Source organism: Leptodactylus fuscus, chromosome 7 (assembly GCF_031893055.1).
Source record: "Leptodactylus fuscus isolate aLepFus1 chromosome 7, aLepFus1.hap2, whole genome shotgun sequence".
Taxonomy (NCBI): Eukaryota; Metazoa; Chordata; class Amphibia; order Anura; family Leptodactylidae; genus Leptodactylus; species Leptodactylus fuscus.
Window position 1 is genome coordinate 142052135 of NC_134271.1, and position 24921 is coordinate 142077055.

The 24921-nt window shown below is 42.9% G+C and overlaps 1 protein-coding gene across 2 annotated transcripts in view; it reads left to right on the plus strand.

Annotated features, from left to right (window-relative positions):
• Nucleotides 1–24921, plus strand: part of ARHGEF11 (Rho guanine nucleotide exchange factor 11) — an 84240-nt gene that overhangs the window by 18074 nt on the left and 41245 nt on the right. Inside the window, exons 2-3 of one of the 2 annotated variants that reach the window (XM_075283199.1) lie at nt 14999–15031; nt 16332–16346. The exons of the other annotated variant lie outside the window; for it this stretch is intronic. Coding sequence (XP_075139300.1) covers nt 14999–15031; nt 16332–16346 — 48 coding nt within the window. The remainder of the gene's footprint in view (nt 1–14998; nt 15032–16331; nt 16347–24921) is intronic. 2 annotated transcript variants of the gene reach the window in all.

The window sequence follows — 24921 nt, forward strand, 5'->3', positions numbered from 1 at the left end:
AATTAATATTGTTACACCCATTAAATGATCCATGTTATCAGATCAGATTTCTCCACCCCTTGGACTTGTTAGAAGCCGGAAGGACTTCTCGTGAGCCTAAAGTTGTCACTCTTTATTTTATTTTATTTTTTTTTTTTGGGGGGGTGTCTTTTTAGTGGGTGTACACATGGATTTGGGCATCAGGGCTAATTTTATAGGGTCGGTGCTGGTGCCAGACTCTCTAACGTCTGCCAAGTCAAGCCTGCATAATATTCAGCTGTAAGCGCCAGTTCTCTTCCCGGCAGCTCTATTCATGTGATCAAAGGATCCGAATGTCTGTGCATTGTTCCACGGTCAGCGTTTCATATTGTTCACTCCATCCTGGTTTTCTGTTGCATGCAGGGGTGTAGCTATAGGGGGTGCAGCCTTACTCAGGCTTTGGTGCCTGAGGGGGTCCAAGGGGCCACTTCCACATAAGAGGACAGGAGTTTGGCTTAGTACAAAAAATTGTATTGTAACCTTAGTTTAAAAAAAACAAACAAACAACTTATATCATGTAAGTGGTCTGTTCAATATCTTATCCCGTGTGTGTGTGTATGTATATATATATATATATGTGTGTGTGTATATATGTATATATATATATATATATATATATACATATATATATACATATATATATATATATATATATATATATATATATATATATATACATATATATATAAATTTTTTTCGATATACTTAAAAAAAAAAAAAAAATTTCTGAGGTCCTTTCACCACCTCCATCAGCTCAAGCTCCTTTTAATAGGCGCCCTACAAAGTCCTCGGCGCACTTGGAGTTTTTCGGTATGGCCACCACTGTTCCTGACCGATCAGTGCAGTTAGTTTTGGTGCCTGATATGTTGATTACACCCACCTAAACTCAAGTGGGTGGAGTCAGGTGGGAGCAAGCAAGGGGGCGTGACTCAGGGCTCGAATCAGTGACCGTTTTAGAGCTCACAATCACGCCCACTTGCCTGCTCCTGCCTGACACCCCCCACCTGACTTTAGAGAGTCTTGTTAGCATTTTGGCCATCACAACTAATAGCATTGATTGCTCAGGAATGGCGAGGGCTACAGAAAAAATCCAACCGTGCCAAAATGAATGGAGGGGCTCCTATTAAATGACAAAGCTGGAGTTAATAAAGGCAAAAAGTCCTCTCTAACGTTGGACCACAATGATGGCATCATTATCCCTGATCTCTTTCAACTCGTAAAAGATGGTGGAGCCATGGTAGCCTAGGAGGAGAAGGACTGGTGGTGTAAGAGGGGGCCACATATTGACCGTTTTTGTATCATATTTTTTTTTAATTCTACCTCTGATTACATATTTTATTGTAACTCCCTTACAAAACCTCTTTACAAATTGTTTTAAGTCTTGAAACTTAATGAAATTGCACTTGGGACTCCCCCGCGCTGCCTGAGCACTAAGTAGGGAAAGTTTATGTGTTTGCAAATACCTAATGATGCTTTCTGCTGCCTAATGGTCTGTGTCATGCACCACGATCCATTAACGTTTGGATGCGGCGGCTTCTCCTCTGACACAAATTGCTATTGACTTCTGTAAGCGCCGTGCAAGCGTTTAATTGATCCTCCTTGGAAATCTGTGTTTTCTTCCAAAGTGAGCAAAGACGTTACACGTCGAATTATGCTCATTGTTTATAGAAGGGTTTTCACTGTACTTCTGAGAGAGTAGTTAGCCATCTTGTGCGCCTACGCCATGAGGTCGGGGTTGTAAACATTTGCGATAACCATACCAGCCGTAATCCTGTTGACCATGCCCTGCACAGAACGGGTGGTGTGGTCATGTAGGAAAGGAGAAACCACCAGACCATATGTTGGAACCAAACTACTTGGCTTGACTGTAGAAATATAAAGTAAGGCACACCTTACACAATATGGCGATATTCTTCAGTCGTCTGGAGTTTCGGCAAGGTGATGAGCCCATCACTCCTGTTCTTACAGGCGACAGTCCCTTCTACACTCAAGGACGAAGGCTCTGGTTCTTCATGATGTTGTAGCCACTTCCAGGGACAATGGACCAATTGAATAGATGGACTCTGCACGTACTCTAGTAGGGCTCTCAATCTACATTCCCTATCAGTAGGTCTTTGGAGTGTGGGAGGAAATTTGAGTACCTGGAGGAAACTCACACAAACTCGAGGAGAACTTACAATCTCCTTGCAGATGTTGTCCTTGGCTTGATTCGCACCCAAGACTCTATATCCACCACATTGTTAACATCAAGAGTATAACATCATATTACCACCAGTTATGTACCATTGGAGGCGTTGTCCATGTAGCCATCTGAGGTTGCCAAACTAAAGTTATTAATGCTCAGCTATATGCCCTTGGATAGTGACCTCTGTATTTTCCTGGTGACTGGTGGTGAAGGTTGCTAGATTAGTCCTAGTATGCAGGTAACTGTAGAGCACATTGCAAGGCAGTCAAGGCATCCAAGGTCGATCACATTTCGAAGGGTCGAATTAGCCGACAACTTTTCTTCCAAATTTTGGCAATATGACTATTCACATTTACACCGGATTCCAAGGCGAAGGCTCTATTGTAATGTGGACCTAGATTTATTTTACTCTGCCAATTTTCAGGAGTTGCTGGTGGGACACCTGATCTCTGTAGACACCTAATGAGGTCAAAGGGGTGTCTTTTTAGTCAATGGCCAAGTTTGGTCTCCCAAAGCTTTTTTCCCAATGACTGTACACCCTAGTAATAAAGGACAGACCCCCTTAAGGGTTGTAGACAATCTCTTGAAGCATTAGAGTCTGATCTCTCGTAAGGCCCTCATTGGTGTAGACATTGAGGTATGTGCCGAGTACTCACAAATATATTGCCCTTACTCATAGTTTGTACTTTCTACGCTACTTGACATCTGGATCTCGTTTTAGTTCTACATTGAGTCCTATTTTTAGCCTCCCTTAACATCTGGGGAGAAAAACTGTCTCTTTATGATGTCACGAAAACCTTACATATGACTGATGGAAGGCGCTGACCTGACCCAAGCTGACCTCCGCCTTACCTACTGTTCCCATCATTGCTTAACCCTTGACCTTAATTTGTGTTCCCATTTAACCCTGGCGGAAGCTTCTTGTTAGGGTCTCATGCGCTTTGTTATTGGAATTCCAGGATATGTTCAGCATTGGGAAGATTACCCTGAAGTTTTTGCATTCCCAGTCAATGATGCTTGTTATTGTAAGCTTGGCGCCTCCAAAATCTAAAAAATACCTGACCCAAATAGTCATGTATCAATATTCTGTCCATCAACCGTTTTGGAAGCTGAGATGTGGGGAGCTGTTTGCTTGGCATGTACTTAAGTTTTCTCATTTAGTGAGAAGACTTGTAGTCACTGGACTCTTAGGTCCGAGGAGACTGTATTGAGCCTCACCAGTGACCACCATTAAACAGCTCCCGAAATCTCAGCATCCAGTGAGGCACGAGGAAGGTGCATGAGGAAGATGAGCCACTCTACGGGTAGAAGTTGGTCCCACCAAGGGTATAACTTCTAGGATAGCAAAAATAGCAGCTGCTTGGAAACCCAGTAGTTGAAGGTGCCCACTGAAGAAGCCTCCTAGGGGAATAAGAAACGTTGAAGAGGCTGAATGTGCACAAGAGGAATGGAAAATATGAAAAGAACCAAGAGACGTTAGACAAAATCTACATGGTGTCTAGGAAATAGTGGCTGTACCAAGCAGGGCCCTATTTGGATTTTGGTTAAGTCTGTGCTTTGTTGGTTATGGATGGACCCAGCCGATCCATTTCTGCCTGTTATGACTGTATTGTCTGATTCTACAATATGGCTCACCAGGAAAGAAGGAATAATGGACTGGGTACTCAAAAATTTCATCACGACATTAAAAACAAACCCTACCTCTCTGGGTTTAGTCCATAAACGTTTTGTAAAGTGTCTACAGAAAAATGTATCTGCCCTCAATTTTATTTAGAACTACTGTATTTTACCATTTGTCCTTTGATGGGTCGCAAAAGATGGTCATCTTGCTTCCTATCCTTTGCTAGATCTTCCTGTGAACCAGAGGTGGTTGTCTTACTTCTCTACCAGACCATAAGTGTCTATCTTTGCTGTGATTGTCGACGTTCGGTCCATAGTAACACAAATGTCCTAATGAAAACATCCAGCAAGAACCTCCTTTGGCTTGAGGTCAATTGGTGGGATATCATGAGATGGAACCATTTTAGGATTTCTAAAACAAGGACATTAATGGTTGACTAAGTCTTTAGTATTGGTGTAAAGCCTGCCACAAGAATGGTCCGTGTTCTATCCAGGTGTTTCCATTCAGGGCCATACACATGACCGTGTCCAGTGTCCGGGCCGCAAAATAGGGAACAGGTCCTGCTTCTGCAGCTCCTATTCATTGAATGAAAGGGGCCACGAAAGCACGGCTGAGGCATGGACGGCACACTGATGACATCCATGTGTGCCGCCCGTGCCGTTCAACCAATTGTGTGCAACCACATTTGATGGTTCTTTGATGCCTATAGAACCAGTGACCTTTCCTAGTTTTATGGAGATTCCTATAAAGTAAAATCCTGGGACTAAGATTTAGACCTAAAATTAGAATATAGCCCGTTGTGTGACTGTATATTCACTGTATCTCCATGGTTTAGTACTAAGAGCTTAGTTGTAGTCTTCTTCATGTTGTACAATACCAATTGGCCAAAAACCATGCCCGTGAAGAGCTTGAGAACATTATCCCTAAATTTCAGAATTCCAAAAATTTTCTGGAGAAAGTTTCAAGGCTTGGATCCATTCAGTGGGGTCATCTTAATGTTGAAGGAAACTAGCACAGGTACATGGGACCTTACGTCTCTGCGCTATGGAGTTGTAGGCACCTACCGTAATACGTCATATGATGGGACATGCTACGTGGTTCGGTATGAGTCCCCAGAAGTCTATGGGCACCACCTATACCATAGGTCAGTAATACCGACATGTACACGAGTCCTTAGTCTTTCCTTGTCCTTGGATGATTCCTAATGTTTAACAAGTCCTTCAGATTTGATGTTTTTGGCCAGTGGACTGTTGCTTAGTGAGATGAACCATATAATGCTGAGATGACGGAACAGTATCTTGCCTACACATCCTTTCCTCTCTGTAATTATGGTCTTTGTAGGGCTTGTAAGCCTGTGGTTGTGGAAAGTACGAAAATGATTTTTATTTTTTTTTTTTTAGTTTTCCACTTTCCTCCGATATTAGGTCATCTGTAAATTGTCTAAAAAGCAAGAATTTTAAAGCTGTAGTCTCAATATGTCTTCAGTGGATTATATTAGATTACAAAATGTTATAGGAAGAAGCATTGACGTTGGTGAAAAATCTAACGAGAGGGGCCCCAGATAGGACGGGGAGGAGGAAGCGGGGCCTGCGCGTTTCACCGAAGCCTGGGTGACTCTGTGACTAAACCAGAGCTCCACAACTTCTAATAATGGAGGCTGTAAAGTTGCTGCGAGAGGAAAGAGGGGTCAGGAGAGTCATGGACCGACATCGGAGGAAGCTCCGCACACGTTAATGGAACCAGAAGAGTTGTCAGCACAGATCACTTCTGCTTTTTGAGTAGGGATGAGCTTTCAGTACAGGATTACTAAGGAATTTTGCCTGGTTTTCGGCATAGATCAGATAACTTGGGATATCGTCTAGCAGCCTGCATGCTTTCACTGACTAATCTGTATTTTTAGTATATGCTACAGAAAATCCTGTCTGCGTTCTGGCAAGTTGGACATTTATGGGAAAGGGAATGATGTCCCGGATGAGAAAAACATGGCCGCTTTCTTTCAAGGTGTCCCGCCGTGTCCATGGGTTTTATTTGGAATTACAACGGAGCGGAGCTGCAATACCATAACCGACCTGTCAACCGTTGTGGCGCTGTTTTTGGCTACAGTAGGTTTTTCTAATTCTGGATAACCCTTACTGTTGGCCGATTGTGTTATTAAAGGATAACATGTGACTGTGATCAACTTGAGGAACCCGGAAACTCCCGAAATAAACCTACTGTAGTTGCTTTAATCCAAAAACAGCGCCTCGACGGTTTACTGGTGTTCTGTGGTATTACGACGCAGCTTTATTAAAATGAATGGAGGTGCGATTCCAGATACAACCTGTGGTCAAATGTGACCTTCTTTTTGGAAGAGAGCAACCATGTATTTTTTTTATTTTTATTCCTAGGCCCTATCCCGTTAGTTGATGTCATACTTTGGGCTTGAACGCCATGATGTCCCGTTTTCCATAAAGGAATGGGGGAAAAGTCAGCAAAGGACCAGACCCTCTTGTTCTTGGGGGTGACTAGGTGTCAACCCAAGGATGGCCCATTTTCATGCTTTGTACAGACCCCCCTTCAATGTCTGTGCCCCCATGGATAGACAATGGTTGGCTGTTTTGTAGTGTGGTGGGTGATGTCATTGGGGGCTGAGCATGATGTCATTAGGGGTGTGGCTAAAAAGAACATTAAAAAGCAAGGGCGAACCGAGAGAGTGGACGTGTCTCTTGGTCAAGGAGCTTTGGGTGGTTCTTGACTTGCCGTGGTGCCATTCAGTGATTCGACATGGCGCAATCATGTTAGAATGCCATAATACCACACAGAATTTCTTTTTTTTCTCTATCCCCGACTGACGCTACGTATAATTCGATGAGCATTACGGTTGACCTCTACTGAATCAAAGGCATGAATCCTTAGACCATAGGACCGAACTGCAGGGGGGGCTCTTGGCATGTAGATATGTTTAATTAGCTCCATAAATCAGACCCGCTTTTGATCTGGTGGACGGCTGGTCCGCCCCCTTCACCGGTCCCTGTGTGCCCAACGTAAAAATGATGAGATGGGAATTCGGGCCTCATTCTTGGACTTCAGAGTCACAAGTTAAAAGGGGTGGAGGGTGTTCGCCTGTTACCTAGGTACCATGGCTGACACAAAGGTCTGGCTTTGTGACATTGTCCTGTTAGACCCCCCCAAGACCCTGCTTAGCATGCCTGTGCAAACATACATAGGGTTAACCCCTATCCTACTGGTAGAGTATTGTTGACTCAGCCGGGCTTGTGTGCATATTTGCCCAAAGTCCTCAGAGCCAGATGATGGGTGACATGTAGGTGCTACAGCATGTAGTGCATACAGCAAGTAGTCAGACATTTAGGTTTCAGCCATACTCAAAAAAATCTTTCAAAAATTTTTTTGGTCAAAAACTCTCTAATCTATAAAAAAAAAATAAAAAAAATAAAAAAAAAATCTCCAATCACTTTTGCATAAATATTCACTCTTTTGCTATGACCCTCTAGTGACCACCCTGAGATGTTTTTACAACTTGCTTGTTCAATTGTTTGGATGTGAAATGGATAGGACACGCTTGTCTATGGAAGGTCCCACCATTGACAGAAGATGTTGGAGAAAAAACAACACCGTGAAGTTGAAGCATTTGTCTGTAGACCCTCTGACACCAAATGGGTTGAGGGACAGAGCTTAGTGAAGGGTTGGTGCAGCATTGAAAGTCCAGAAGAAGAAGGTGTCCTCCATTCAATCGTAAATGGAGGAAATAGACTCCTCCATAGAGATGAGTTTCATGGCCATACAAAACCATTGCGGACGGTGGTGGTGAAGTTGTTGGCCATAACCTTTTGATGAACTGATTGAGCTCCAAAGTTCTGCTGTGTTGGTGAGGGAACATCCAGAAGGACAACCATCTCTTCAGCAGTCAACCAATCTTTGTGGTAAATTGGCCAGTTGGCATTTTCTTAGAAAAGGGCATTGGGCAGTCAACTTGGAGTTTGTCAAAAGGCTTTTAAGTTGGGGTTCTGAGGTAATCCCATTATTACCAATAATCTCCATGGTTGATATGTGTCTGAACCTTGCAGGTACAATGTCTACTATTTTGAATTGAGAGATGGTTGGACATCCCCAGGTTGGAGGTACCGATGAAGATAGCATGGCAAAATACTCAGAAATATCCGTCAATCCCATAGTTCCAAGTGGGGGACAATGGACCATTAGTAGTGTCGGTGGTCCAACTATTATATGCTTATCACCTATCCTGTAGATTGTGGGACAGCCCCTTTTAGAGGTCCATGACCATAAGAAACCAAAATGCCACTCATTCTGGAAGAAGCCATACACTAGTCCTTACCTGGCTAGCACTGTCCTTCGCATGGTGGTGGCTGCATCATGTTGTTTGGTACGTTTTTAGGATGCAACAATTGGGAGACAGGCAGGAGAAAGATCTTAGACTAGGGCAAAGATTCCCTTTATTGGGGGTTCTAAAGCCAAAGCATAACTTTGGACTGTCTTCAGAACCAGTCCATGAATGTCCTTCAGTGGACCAACAAGGGCCAGGGCTTCAATCCAATTGAAAATATCTGGAGAAACTGGAAATTGGGAAATTGGGTTGGATGGAGAGCTTCCATGGGTGTCTGAGAGTATCTGTAGAGAAAATCGCTAAATCCAGGTATCCGCGTACCCCAGAGAGCTTTTTTTTTTTTTTTTTGTCGTCCCCAGGAAGGATCGTAGCCATGAAACGAAACTAATTTGCAGGTGACCGGGGGAGGAAGTGTGCGATAATATTCATTATTACATTTTATTATGGTTTCCTAACATTATGGATCAGGAGCCAAGACAAACACTTTCCCTGCGGGTTATGAGATGAGTTCTGCATAACTTGTTCTTGGAGTGATGAATCTGCGCCGTGTCTTATGTCTGGCCCGAGCGCCGTCCCCAGTCGTCGTAGTCATGATCTTTTAATAATTTACTTCGAGAGGAAATAAATCTTCATCTAGAACATTGTTGGTGCGTTGAAGGAAACTTCCGGGACGGGGTGGATGTAAGTAAGCAGCGCTGTGTGTGAACCACCACCTGATTTTGACCAGGGTCGTGTAGTCGGAGCGGGGGGAAAAATTGGAAATTTAGTGAATTGGGCTGCGTTGGAGTCTCCATTGGATGATCCAACCACAGGAAAACGGTGGAGGAAAAAGTCCTCCGATAGACTCCTAACCGACCCCATTATAGTCAACTGGAGTCCTTTTAGGATCCATTGGTGTCTGCTGTTTTAGCAGTCAGTTTGTCCATTGTTCTGATCCATTGGACACCCACAGCAGATGTGAACCTGGCGCAAGTCTATCAGCCATATATGAAGGAGCCTGAGACCAAGTTAAAGTTTGATTGCCATAGGTGTCTCTTCTGAGCATGAATTTGGCCCATGATGGTGCCCGCACATGAAAGGGATAGCTGCTGATCACGGTGCTGCCCGTTTTTAGTGGTGACCACGTCATGGGGTTCATGATGACCACATCAAATTTGCTACACCATAGTATTTTCTTCTATAGCGAAACCTTTTTTAATCCCATTTGCAATCTTTGTTAGAGAATTTCCTAAGTCAAGTCTCAAAATGTTGTGTCTACCTCGACACTGCGCTACGTATTTGTATAGGGTAAACCGATTTGCCACAACGATAACAGTGCAGCACGTTTGTGTTGGCACTTGTGGTATTTAGCATGCACCCACAGGGTTAATAATGCTGGCACGGCGGTGTATACACAGGCCTCCTTCCCTCCGCTCCTGGGTGTTTGTGTATTTTCGCCTGCTACCCACACTGTCTATATGCTGGGCCTTGCAGAAAAGCAGCCCGAACTAATGACATGTGTAGAGGCAGCGAGCGGGGGAGACCTTGCAGACTCCATCGGAAAATCCGTGAATTATTAGAAAATTCCCTTCGTTTTGCTGCTACCGTCTCCCGTGTGACTTTTTCGTGCCAGGCGTCTGTGTATTTACAATTATCGAGCGCTGCTCCTTTAAACTGGATTTGTCCTGAACTGTAAAACCTACGGGGCCACTCCGCATATTACATAACCGTACAGTATGGCTTCCAGCTGTTGTATGGGAAGACGGGCATTGACCTATATACTGGATTCCATGACTTGGTTCCGGGGGTCCCCCATAGGTTCCTATAAGAGCACAGCCATAGCGCAACCTGTTCTCTACTAGCAGGCCATGGGGTAACGCTAGAGGATCAGACTACAGAGGGTTGGTTTGTAGTCTGTAACCATTGAAACAGTAGCTCTGCATAGAAACGGTTAAGATTGGAGCGATGGACATTGCCTTTAACTTAAAGGAATTGTTATCATAATCGTACAACCATTCTATAAGCCCATGTCCAGACCAGTGGCCCAATTGCTGATCACGAAAGCGAAGTGTGGCCATTTTGTCTACGGTGGCCCACATGGGCGTCCATTGGTTATAATGGGGAGCGGACAGTCATGTGTTGGGCCCCCCCTCTAGGGATTATATACAGTATTCATAAGCCATAAGTAAGTCTGTCGTGGATAAAATCTCTCAAAAAAAAAATCTCAAAAATTTCAAAAACATTTTTAAAAATCTGAAGTTTTGCCATTGTTTATGTAGTAAAATCCAGCCAGACATAATACGCCTACTCCGACTTTGTATGAAGAGGATCTTGTGTCTGTCTTCTAATACCAGACTCGTGTTTCCCTGGTGACGTGAGAGCCATTTTTTTTCCCCTGAGTGACTTGCTAATGATCCGACTGTGTCCTCGGATTAAATCTTCGCTTCTTCGTTGCCTGAAGCATTCAGAGTGACTGATGGCTTCATAGCCAAGATGGCCTCCCCGTGCGATGACAACAGCTATATCAGTGTGTGTGTAATGTGTGCCGTCCCGCTGCTGGCGCCGTACCTGACCCTTGGTACATGAACCCGTAGCGCTGACCTCCTGTATGGCTTACAGCTTTGTACAGGATTTATAAGGGCACTAGGGGTAGGGGATCAGAAGGTTTCGCAACAAGGCCCTTTACCCTGGCTGGTATTTCTAGTCCGGATCGGTGAGGCTCAGCTGTAGGTGCGTAACCTCTCAGCTATGTCCTATGTATCGTTAAACCGTGTGAGCTGCAATACCAGACATGACCTGTAGACAAATGTGGCGCTGTTTTTTTTGGAGAAAAATACTCTTTATTCCCTTTATATCATTATTTTACTTTACATTAAAGGGAACCTGTCAAGGCAATTCGGGACACTAAACCACTTATAGGTTCTTCTGAACTGGGTTTTTGGTGTCCCAAGTAGCCCCGTTGTAAGCAATTTGCGGCTCCATAAAAAAAAAAAGCTTTATACTCTAGCAGCTGTATTCCCCGGGCCAGAGGAGTACACCTCAGCTTCGCTCCACATGCGCCGCACCTTGGGTGCATGCGCAGTCAAGCTATGGATTACGTTATAACAGGGCTGTTTGGAACGCAGCTCATGTCCAAGGACCTATGGGTGGTTTAGTGGCCCAACCTGACTGGTCCCCTTTAAGTTTCATTATGTTGTAAGGAGAACCAATGCCACCAATGGCAACTCTTTGCACCATATAATAGGTGAGGATTCTGGTGCGGTTGAAATTTTATCTCTAGCCCCCGCCATTCCTGAGAAATCAGTGCTGTCAGTTTCAGTATCCAGTAAGCAAGTTCTCTACGGTCAGGTGGGTGTTCCTTGGACGGAGTAGACCTCATGGAACCACCCATCTGACAGTAGAGAGCCTAATTTATTATATTGAGTGCTGAAACTCCCAGCACTGATTTTTCAGGAATGGTGAGGGCTAAAGAAAACAATCCAACTGTGCTAGGATCAGTGGAGTATTGGCTGGAGGTGGTGAAAGGTCCTCTGTAAGGTGGTTATACTCATTAATATTGGAATTATTGGGTCCTAATTTTTTTTTTGCTGAAGGAGTTGGGATGTTTCCTGCCACGATCACTGGATCTAGTGGTGTACGTAGAAGATGAGCAGGCCCCATAGCAGTGATCATTATGAGGAGCCCCTTAATATTGTGGTGGGTTTTGGAATCCTTTCCAAGTGTTTATTTTGCCCTTCCTTGACCCTTGGGCAGATGTAGTCCTGGAGAGGTTATTACCACCAAACACAATAGTAGATGGGACCAACCTGGGATAGAACCCAATTCTCCAAGGGCCCCTAGGAGCTGCATCATCTACCTCCATAGTACGTACGTCGTTGTCTAGGTCACAGATATATTTAGCCTCTCTCTTGATCCCAGTGATCCTCTTTAGATCTTGCTCCTTGACCTTGACCAACGTCTCAGCCGTTTATTGACTCTAAGAGGATGTTTCTGCTTTGCTCTTGAAATGAAAATAATTCCCGTCCGACGCTGATTTTATTTTAGGTAGAGTAATGTTTTTGGGTCAAGAATGTCTCCTTTATGCAAACAAGCCTGTCCTGAGAAAGAGACCTGAACATTTGTCACTCCTTGACTTGGAAATGTTGTCCAAATCAGATTTCCAAAAGTAGATAGAAAAGTTACTGGTATCCGCAACACGTGGGCCTGGTCCACGTGAACTTTTTGGAAATCGTTGGCACAACTAAACCATACAGTTGTAGGGGGTTGGGTCATTATAACCTGGGCCGTTTTTTAATACATTAGTCCCAGCTCAGAGGTTTCTTTAAAGGAGCTCCCCATATATAATGTAATGTCCCCTCAAGTAGCCCCTACTCCCCTAACCCTGGTCCCTGGGGTTTGCCTATGAGAGGCTTCCACCACATATTCAACTTTATTTGCATCCTAAGCACACAGAGTAGAAATCTCTATCGGCCACTCGGAACGGTGGGACGGCATCCAAAATGTGGGACTATCAATACATATGAGGGAAGAGGCGCCCATGGTGGATGCCACTCGCTGTTGTTGCGCCGCATAGACTTGTATTCAGTTACACTATGTTGACATTTGCACCCATGTTTCCGTTGTTCTGAAAACCAGAACTACAGACACACGGCCCACTAAAATGGTTCCCAATTGGCCCCCATTGACTATAATGATATCCGTTGGGTTCCATTCTTTTAAACTGAAACCTCCGGACGGAAAAGTCGCACTTTTTCGCCTGGTGATTTTTGACGGTCGCTGCAACGGAGACTCCATTGCAGATGTGTTCCCAGCCCTACATAGTGTGTGCAACCCGATGACGTGACGGCTGCCAAATTCTGAAGTTCATCCTGTCGTTAATTAAAAAATGAAGGCCGTCCCCGTTTGCTATACGAGATCTGTGCCAAGCCTCCTTCTTAGTACACGCGCTACAAGTTCCCCATCTTTCTTGTTCCTCAAGTTTTTCACTCATTTCCTTATTGTTTCACCTGAAGCGGTATAATTTCTTGTGTCGCCTGACTGGGATGACATTATAAACCATGTACCGGATTTTGGCTCCGGTGACCACCTATGTACGCGTGGCTTCATGAGCCTCAATGGTTGTCACCCAGACAGGAAGTGATGTCTAACTGGTTAGTAAGCAACTTAAAGGGTCACGACCTGTAGACAAGGTTACTATTAGATACAGTGACGCTCTCGTCATATGGCCAAACCATCCCGTGTGCCGTATTAGTGCATAGGACATTGCTGAAACTTGGAACCCCACTCTTATAATGGCCTTGTTTTCGGGGGAAGTTGCAGTAGTAGATATTCATCGATCTCCGTACGCGCCATGTAATGATCAACTTCCTTCCTTTTTGTCTTGAAGCTGCAGAATTTTTTTGGCAGTCCTCTTTATATCATCTGTTCCCAGAATGAGAGAATCTTAAAGGGATTCTACCATGAAAACCCTTTTTTTCTGTGGCGAACATGTCAGAATAGCCTTTAGAAAGGCTATTCGTCTCTTACCTTTAGATGGGATCTCTGCCGCGCCGTTCCTTAGTAATACCGGTTTTTACTGGTATGTAAATTAGTTCTCTGGCAGCGATGGGGGCGGGCCCCAGCACTGATAATGCGATGAGGGCGTCCCCACTGCTGCCCGAGAACAGGATCCTGCGCCGCCTTTATCTTCTGCTGGATCCTCCCCTTATTTCTTCTGCGGCTTCACCTCTGTCGGCTCTGACACTAGTAGAGCCGACCGCGCATGCGCGGCCATAGTTCCGAGGCCGGAATTTCGCGCATGCGCAGTCGGCTCTACTAGTGTCTCAGTGGCAGAGCCAACTGCGCAGGCGTCAGAAGAAAGCCGAAGAAAGAAAGGGGAGGATCCAGCAGAAGATAGAGGCGGCGCAGGATCCTGTTCTCGTGCAGCGGTGAGGACGCCCTCATCGCATTTTCAGCGCTGGGGCCCGCCCCCATCGCTGCCAGAGAACTAATTTACATACCGGTAAAAATCGGTATTACTAAGGAACGGCACGGCGGAGATCACATCTAAAGTAAGAGACGAATAGCCTTTCTAAAGGCTATTCCGACGTGTTCGCCACAGAAAAATGATTTTTAATGGTAGAATCCCTTTAAAGAAGCCAACATATCCTAAAGCTACCGTGTATTGGTATAACGCAACATAGTGTAGTCTCTTCTATACCTATAGCTTCCTGTACGGACAGGGTGGTCACCCAGACAGGAAGTCGGTGGTTGCTAAGCAATTTGATCTCTCACACCCTGCAAAATACCTAAAAAAAAAAAAAAAAAAAAAAAAAAAAAATTTCATTCCATACAGATATGTAATAACTTTTGTTGTGTGGAGTTGGCCTTTAAGACTCTAAAATTAACACCAGTTTTTTTTTTTCACAAAATTTTGAACGTTTGGGTTTGGCTTGAGGCAAATGCATATATTTTTCCTCGTTCTTCGTGTTTTTTTTGGTTTTTTTTCCCCTTTCATTTGCATATCCCGCTGTCTCTTTAAGTGTTTGTCACTGTGTAACTTTTGTACCAGATTTCCTGTCCTCGTCTCTGTCCGCTCGTCCTACTCTTTGCACTCTCTCGCACCCTTTCGCATTCTCTCGCTCAGGGCTCCGTTTCGATATCGCACCTCAGACTGACATTTTGGCTTAATACGTGTAGTGTCGATGTTGGCTGTGGTGGCCTGACCGGCGTGGCCTGCAGTCACATTCTGTCTCGGTGTCTCTCACACTGTCTCTTGTCATGCCTGTCTGTTTCTCTTTCTCTCTTCTGTGCCTTCACGGGATCTGCCGTCTCTCTCCATCATCTATCTGCCGTCCACTTTTTTGTGTCGTAGAGCGCCTTCGAAGCGACACCCTCATTTACCAAGGTATGTAGGAACGGGAACGTGTCTCTGTGTCTGTGTGTTACCGTATGTTCCTGGTGTTGTGGAACCACAAGTTGCAGCATGCTATATCCTGGAAAAAAAAGCCTGTTCCGAAAATTTTTGGAAAAAAATCTGATATTTTGAAAGGGTTAAGACAAAGGCCTCTGTTTTTATAGGACATGGGTCACTGGGTCGCCAGCACAGTAGTTTTATACCTGAATTCTTCCATATGATGCCATACCTCCCAACTTTCAAAGGACAGAAGGAGGGGCAAAATGTGTGGCAAGCTAAGCACGTTGTGGCAAATTTAGCTCCTCCCTTTTCTACGTTGACTCCGCCCCTTCTCACCCATTTTTCCATGTGCCCCCACACAGTATAATGCTCCTACAGTCACCCTACGCCCCTACAATTTCCCCAAAGTATGACGTCCCTCTCCTAGTGCCTGGTTTAAATTGGGGGCAAAAGGGGGAAAAACTAAACTGGGGGCAACTAGAGGCAGACAAGTCCCTCATCAGGTACCCTCATTGTTTAATGTCTTCCTCCAGTTTAATGTCCCTTCCATCTGTCCCCAGTTTGACGTCCCCCTTCATCTGTCATCAATTTAATGTCCCCCTTCATCTGTCCCTAGTTTGATGTCCCCTTTCATCTACCCCCAGTTTAATGTCCCCTTTATTTCTCCCCAGTCCAAAGTCCCCCCCAAAGTTTAACATAATAAAATCCCTGATACTCACCTCTCCTTGCTTCCCTGTTGCTCTGTCTCTTCTCCTAGGCTGATCAGGGAGCTGTAGGCATGATGTGTGTGACATCATCAACTCACGCCTACAGTTCCCAGGGCACAGTGTTGAGGCAGGGACTGTCCAGTCCTGTTCACCATTGTATTCAACTCGTCTGCGTCTTCCTCTGGATGCAGATGAGTGGAATCCGGGCCATACCTCCTGCCGACCGGGACTACGGGACAGGACCCAGAATCTGGGATTGTCCCGCAGAATCCGGAACGGTTGGGTGGTATGATGGTGCTCACATGAGACCACCATCTAGTGCCCAAATAGTAATATCTTCTTATGGTATAAAAATAGTACCCCCTATAATATTTCCAAATAAAACTACTATCCAGTTTCCAAGTAATACCGTCATATAATGGCAAGATAATAAAGGGATTGTTATATGTTATATGTAAGCCGCCATCTTTGCAGAGACCATTTTTGTGCACGTGTTGAGGCGATCTCTCATTTGTCTGTTACTAACTTGTCTGTCTTTCTCTTGTCCATTTCACATTTGCCGCTGTCTCATCCTTCTGTATCAGCCCCATTGCAGCCTGGTAAGATGTGAATGTCAATGTTTATTGCATGTGACCGTGAAAAGTTAATGCCCCCCACCACCCTCGTCCCTTTTTGATTTGTGAATGTTCCACACCTCGCCATCATGGAGATTGATATACAGTATGTCCTATATGTATGATCCGTAAAGGTCCCGCTTACTCGAAACCCCATGATCTCGAAATCGTAATGGTCCCCTCTCTATAATAGTCCATGGCCTAACTGTGTGTCCTATAGATTGGACAAGGTTCCGGTAAAATGCCAGTACTGGACCTCCTCAGTCCGAATATTGTGACCCAGCATGGACCTTTCTTGGGTCCTTTGACCCTGGTTGAGATTTTCAAGTAAAAATTGTGCCGGCCCTCTGAAACAATTTGGTGGCCCCTATGCCATCCTACAATGAACTACTTAGAACCAGTTCTTTTCGAGGACCATTTTGGGTGGAGTACTGGTTCTTCTTGAAGAGTCTTTATGGTTTATGGAAAATTCTTTAAAGGCCGCGTTCCATGGGAGAAAAAGTAGGCAAAATGGAAACCAGAGACTGGAATTCAGGGCTCTTGTAGGTCGTTACGGGCCACAGTAGGAGTATATGGCGGTCTATTTTCTACTGCAGCTGCTTTTCCGCGATGGCGACGAAAGAGTTACACATGGCGGACATGCCATGAAGGTTATTGCTCTTCGTCCTGTGTGTTACTTCAGTTTTCTTTCTGAATTCCTGCATTGCAGAGAAGAATGTAAAGAATGCAGGGGCTGTATTTCCACTTACCTCCGTCATTGTGTCCCGGTTAGCGTTGCAGCCGTCCTTCCTGTTGCTTTCTTCTTTATATCTTTTACGTGTTTTCCAGGTTGTTTTGTGCTGTAGTGCTTGTCATGGCTGCCCTATAACACAGGCCAGGGTAGTAGAAGCCCCCCGGGGTCCTAATGCAAAATCATTAAGTAGGCCGACCCTTAAAGGGGTTGTGCCATCTTGGCGTGTAATTCCCTATACATATGATGGTGGATAACGTACAGATCAGTGGGGGTCTGAAAGCTGATCAGGAGAACGGGTGACTTTTTTTCGGTTCTGAATAGAGTGGTGACGGACAGGTTGTGGTCAAGCAGTGACAGTATTGCACCATTCGTCGAGATACAGGCGGCCTATCTGCAGTTGAGACCCTCGTGGCACCAGTATCCGAGCCTAGCCTCTGTAGCCACGCCCCTGCTGGGTAGCATTTGCATATCTAGGGTATTTGGCATTTTCAGTTTGGCCCTTTAGGTGTATGATGCCGGAATGATGTCCCCACTATAGCCACAATTTGAGGATTGTAGTATACAATGACGTCTTGTTAGCTTGCAGTGGGCTTGTGCTTATACTCAGCAGCCTATCAGAAAAAGTAGATCTGCAGTCTAAGGCCTTATAGGCCCAACCGTGAAAAACAAGGAGGATGAATGAGAGTGTTCATGTTTTATTGATGGACAGGAAAAAGTTAAAAAAAAAACAAAAAAAACGGACCTGTACCATGGTTGTCTGTGATGATGGACACACGGACGCAATACAAATCAAAATTTGTAGGTTGATTTTTTAAAATAAATAATAAAAACAAAAATTAAAAAAATCACATAAATTTAAAAAAATTTAATTAAAAAAAAAAAATGCACAAAGGATGACAAAAACAGACGGACACAGAACGGATTCAAAAAGGGGCTGCTAAAAATGGACGCATTTGATTTTAAATGGACATGGTCATGTGACTATAGCCTATGGCCTGATTCGCATGACACTCTTGAGAAATGGCCGTATGACCACTGTTTCGTGGTTTTTTTGTTTTTGTTTTCTTTAGTCTGGCTATTTGTCCGTCTTGACGATGATACAGCTTCTTTTGAAGGCAATGGGTCCGATTTTTTAACGGTTGTCGTAAAAGACGGTGATGGGTCAGTGACGTCCAGTTTGGTAAAAAAAACAAACTAAATTCGTCTTTTTTTTTTTTTTTTTTTTTTTTTTTTGGACATCATGGTACAGGTCCGTTTTTTTAATTTTTTTTTATTTTTTGAATGGTTGTATATTTTAGGGCCAAGCGTCATCCGTTTTCCATCCATTTTTAACAAACGAAGACAAAACGGATGCGCAATGGTCGTTAAAAAATACTCTGGTTTGTCCCTTTTTCACAGGCCGTGTGAATTTAGCCATAGAGGAGGTACAGCATAGGACCTGGGGTATCCGATGAGTTAGGTGGATTTCAGACTACCTGTGTACCCAGTAAACCCTATATCTCGGCTAATCTCTTAGGTTGTGATATAACGCAGAAAAGCTACTTAAAGGGTTCGGTCACCCAACCTAAGATATCATCCCAGCCCTGCAGATATATACAGGGCTGGTGTCAGCACACAGCATAGTCAGGCAAGTGCCAGGGCCCTCAGAGCCTCTGGGGGCCCCCAAAACTTGCCCGCCCCAGCACTTGCCTGTCCCGTTTTCAGCTCATCGGCATCCGTCGGACGCCGATGAGCTGAATACATAGGTGATAAAAGCAGGAGCTGTCACAGCTCAGCTCCTGCTTTAAAGCTGCGGTCCGGCTTCTGCATTTGTAGGCGCGATGTGATAATGTCACATTGCGTCTACAACTATATGAGCGGAGAGAGCGGCGGGGAAGCGTTGGAAGGTGAGTGTGTTTGTTTTGTGTTAAACATTAAGGTGGAACATAATGAAGGGGGCCCATGAAACTGGGGGCAAATGAAGGGGGGGAGAACGGCTTGACACTGGGGCAGATCAGGGGGGGGGGGAGGAGAACGGCCATGACACTGGCGCAGATGAAGGGGGGGAGGAGAACGGCAGGACACTGGCGCAGATGAAGGGGGGGAGGAGAACGGCAGGACACTGGAGCAGATGAAGGGGGGAGGAGAACGGCATGACACTGGGGCAGATGAAGGGGGGGGAGGAGAACGGCATGACACTGGGGCAGATGAAGGGGGGGGAGGAGAACGGCATCACACTGGCGCAGATGAATGGGGGGAGAACGGCATCACACTGGGGCAGATGAAGGGGGGGAGGAGAACGGCATGACACTTGGGCAGATAAAGGGGGGGGAGGAGAACGGCATCACTGGCGCAGATGAAGGGGGGGTGAACGGCATGACACTGGGGCAGATGAAGGGGGAAGGGGGAGAATGGCATGAAACTGGGGACAGAGATGGAGGGGGGACATGAAACTGGGGGCAGAGGAAGGGTGTATATGAAACTGGGCTAGAGATGGAGAGGGGGCATATAATTTACGGGTGACTGTAGGAGGATTATACTGTGTGGGAGCACACGAAAAATGAATGAGAATGGGCGGAGTCAAGATAAAAGTAGGCGGAGCTAAATTTGCAGCGCCGCACATTTTGTCCCTCTTTCTACTCTTCAAAAGTTTGGCGGTATGGTGTAGGTGATGCCGAGCTCCCGCGTGACGTCACTCGCTTCGTCCGCCTGCAGCGGCGCGCAGTGTCCCGCCTCCTCCACAAGGGGGCCCACTGAGGCTCTGTCGTCCTAGGGCCCATAAAAACCTGGAGCCGGCCCTGCATATATAGGTTAGGGTCACCTGAATCGAACAGTGTTTCCCGTTGTCAATCGTTACCTCCATTCCCAAGTTATTGCTCCTTTATCCATATGCAAATGAGCTCTTTGAAGCAATGGCTGCTCCCTTGTTGCTTCACAAAGCTCACTACACCTTGATATATCTCGGCAATGGAGGCGCCGATTCACAAAGGGAAAACACTGTTGGGTTCAGGTGACCCTAACCTATCTATCTACAGAGCTGGGTCCAGGAGAAAAAATTCCCTTTAAATTAAAAAAAAATAAATCTGTGAACTAGATAGAAGTAAAGCTGGGTGGCAACCAAGCTAGTAATGACTACCACACTACCCAGCTTTCCCAGACTTCTGGTAAACCTAGCTAATGGATGAGCAGTCCTACCACTTATCTCTTCTACAACTGCTAATGTGAACACGCGCCAGGTCTCTTCCTGTAAATCACTATGTATTAACCTTGGCTTAACCTTTTGGTTGCCATAATTTCGATTTAATTTGCAGAATCCCAGGCTCACGTGACTTTCCTTCTTCTGTTTTCGCGTGCGCAGCTCTTTTTGCTATTTATTATTTGACGTTGACAGGTCAAGGTGGAGCTGCCTGTTTAAAGGGCAACACACACACGTTTGCACTTGCACATGCGCTTGCACAAGGCAGTTTAGCCCCCCAGGGAAAACTATGGGAAGCAATTGTTAAGACTTCACATGAATATGGATAACATATACAGGCAGTAAATGTGAGCCCTGGTTTATAGTATACGTTCGTGTCTTTAGCCATACAAGGCAGTTTGGTGCGGTTATATATATACAGATTCATCATGGCGGTAATAAATGTGTAGAAATAATGGACGGGAGCAGCAAGAGCTTACGTTTAGGATTATCGCCCTTCCTTCTGTGTCGACTAGGGGTAAACAGAAGCATAGAGGGGTCGCCATAAAGGGAGACATAGAGTATGGTATATAGTGACATAGACCGCTCTGTATATATCATATATTGTATGTATATGGAAGAATTCCGGAACATAACTCTGTTATATTGGGCAGTCGGGGTAAAAACGTCATCGATATACCCACTGCTCTAAAGCTGTCTACCTGTTGTGGAACTACAACTCCCGGTATTGTACGATACAAAGAAATTTGTGTATGTCAATCCATATAATATAAAGCGTCTTTGGGTGTCCTGACTTTTTTGACTCTGTATGTCCTATTTATTTATTGTGCTTACTTATATAGCGCCATCCTATTCCGCAGCGCTTTACAGACAATGTTAGTCATTGTCCCATATAGGGCTCACAGTCTACATCCCCTATCAGTATGTCTTTTGGAGTGTGGGAGGAAACCCATGCACACAACCTCCTTGCAGATGTTGTCCTCGGCAGGATTTGAACCGAGGACTCCAATGATGCAAGGTGCAGTGCTGACCACTGAGCCACCATGCTGCCCCATAGATGTGTCTATATTTTGATTACATTAAAAAGCTAGTATGAGTGTAAAAAAAAAACAAAAAAACATGGATGCTTTGGAAATAGCGCCACTCTAGTCTAGTGGCTGTGTCTGGTATTGCAGCTCAGGATCTTTTGCTTTATTGGAACTGAGAAGGTTTGAGGCTATTGCTAGAAGAAAGCAGCCATGTTCTACAAGATGTTTTACCTGGTATGGGGTTGTCTCTTGAGCAATTTTCCAATGTTGTATTGGAAAGTGTTGGATAGTCTATGCTTTCATGTCTTGGATGAGTGAATCAGACAATAGCAATTTGTTACTTAAAGGGAATGTGTCACCAAAAATGGCCTGCTTTCTGAACCAAGATTTTTTTGTTTTAAACATTATTTATTTTTTTTACAAATTTTTGTTGATTTTTATTTTCCGTTTTCCATGTCACTATCTATATCCTGCAACTTTCACTCTGACCACAAAGCCTAATAGAGTCAATTATATATGGATTTTCATTACATTCATTACATTATAGACATTATTACAATAGAAGATATACCCTCTATAGATAACACCCATAGTGATACAACATTACATCCACTACTGGGAATAGATGTCGCAGCTAAGCTCCTCCCCCCCCTCCAAAGATCACAACCTGGTTTTAATAGATAAATTAAAAAAACTGTGCCGCCTTCCTTTTCAGCACTTTTTTTTTTTTTGTCTTTGGTTTCAGATACACATTGTTCATGGTAAGGGCCTATTTTTTGTCTAGAATTTCGCGGTGTGTAGAAATACTCCCATGTCCTTTATATGGAACTGTTATTTCAGCAATTTCCTACTGTATTATAGGGTAAATACTGTTCACTACAAGTCTCCAACCGAACACTATTATGAGGAATGTTACACAATGATGTTCATGTCATGCTGAGATATTTACATTCCGGGTATTGTTTTCTGTGCATCTGTTTTTATGTCATGTGGAACGGGGATATCTATGTAGTAGTTATATTCTCGTACATAGGAGCAGTATTATAGTAGTTATATTCTTGTACATAGGAGCAGTATTATAGTAGTTATATTCTCATACATAGGAGCAGTATTATAGTAGTTATATTCTCGTACATAGGAGCAGTATTATAGTAGTTATATTCTTGTACATAGGAGGTAGTATTATAGTAGTTATATTCTTGTACATAGGAGTAGTATTATAGTAGTTATATTCTTGTACATAGGAGTAGTATTATAGTAGTTATATTCTTGTACATAGGAGTAGTATTATAGTAGTTATATTCTTGTACATAGGAGCAGTATTATAGTAGTTATATTCTTGTACATAGGAGGTAGTATTATAGTAGTTATATTCTTGTACATAGGAGGTAGTATTATAGTAGTTATATTCTTGTACATAGGAGGTAGTATTTATAGTAGTTATATTCTTGTACATAGGAGTAGTATTATAGTAGTTATATTCTTGTACATAGGAGTAGTATTATAGTAGTTATATTCTTGTACATAGGAGTAGTATTATAGTAGTTATATTCTTGTACATAGGAGTAGTATTATAGTAGTTATATTCTTGTACATAGGAGCAGTATTATAGTAGTTATATTCTTGTACATAGGAGCAGTATTATAGTAGTTATATTCTTGTACATAGGAGCAGTATTATAGTAGTTATATTCTTGTACATAGGAGCAGTATTATAGTAGTTATATTCTTGTATATAGAGGTAGTATTATAGTAGTTATATTCTTGTACATAGGAGCAGTATTATAGTAGTTATATTCTTGTACATAGGAGGTAGTATTATAGTAGTTATATTCCTGTACATAGGAGTAGTATTATAGTAGTTATATTCTTGTACATAGGAGTAGTATTATAGTAGTTATATTCTTGTACATAGGAGCAGTATTATAGTAGTTATATTCTTGTATATAGGAGTAGTATTATAGTAGTTATATTCTTGTACATAGGAGCAGTATTATAGTAGTTATATTCTTGTACATAGGAGTAGTATTATAGTAGTTATATTCTTGTACATAGGAGTAGTATTATAGTAGTTATATTCTTGTACATAGGAGGTAGTATTATAGTAGTTATATTCTTGTACATAGGAGTAGTATTATAGTAGTTATATTCTTGTACATAGGAGTAGTATTATAGTAGTTATATTCCTGTACATAGGAGCAGTATTATAGTAGTTATATTCTTGTACATAGGAGTAGTATTATAGTAGTTATATTCTTGTACATAGGGGGCAGTATTATAGTAGTTATAGTCTTGTACATAGGAGGTAGTATTATAGTAGTTATATTCTTGTACATAGGAGTAGTATTATAGTAGTTATATTCTTGTACATAGGAGCAGTATTATAGTAGTTATATTCTTGTATATAGGAGGCAGTATTATAGTAGTTATATTCTTGTACATAGGAGGTAGTATTATAGTAGTTATATTCTTGTACATAGGAGCAGTATTATAGTAGTTATATTCTTGTACATAGGAGCAGTATTATAGTAGTTATATTCTTGTACATAGGAGGTAGTATTATAGTAGTTATATTCTTGTACATAGGAGCAGTATTATAGTAGTTATATTCTTGTGCATAGGAGTAGTATTATAGTAGTTATATTCTTGTACATAGGGGGCAGTATTATAGTAGTTATAGTCTTGTACATAGGAGGTAGTATTATAGTAGTTATATTCCTGTACATAGGAGCAGTATTATAATAGTTATATTCTTGTACATAGGAGCAGTATTATAGTTATATTCTTGTACATAGTAGCAGTATTATAGTAGTTATATTCTTGTACATAGAAGCAGTATTATAGTAGTTATATTCTTGCACATTGGGGGCAGTATTATAGTAGTTATATTCTTGTACATAGGATTAGTATTATAGTAGCTATATTCTTGCACATTGGGGGCAGTATTATAGTAGTTATATTCTTATACATAGCAGCAGTATTATAGTAGTTATATTCTTGTGCATAGGAGTAGTATTATAGTAGTTATATTCTTGTACATAGGGGGCAGTATTATAGTAGTTATAGTCTTGTACATAGGAGGTAGTATTATAGTAGTTATATTCTTGTACATAGGAGCAGTATTATAGTAGTTATATTCCTGTACATAGGAGCAGTATTATAATAGTTAAATTCTTGTACATAGGAGTAGTATTATAGTAGTTATATTCTTGTACATAGGAGCAGTATTATAGTAGTTATATTCTTGTACATAGGAGGAGTATTATAGTAGTTATATTCTTGTACATAGGAGCAGTATTATAGTTATATTCTTGTACATAGTAGCAGTATTATAGTAGTTATATTCTTGTACATAGAAGCAGTATTATAGTAGTTATATTCTTGCACATTGGGGGCAGTATTATAGTAGTTATATTCTTGTACATAGGAGCAGTATTATAGTAGTTATATTCTTGTACATAGAAGCAGTATTATAGTAGCTATATTCTTGCACATTGGGGGCAGTATTATAGTAGTTATATTCTTATACATAGCAGCAGTATTATAGTAGTTATATTCTTGCACATTGGGGGCAGTATTATAGTAGTTATATTCTTGTACATAGGAGCAGTATTATAGTAGTTAT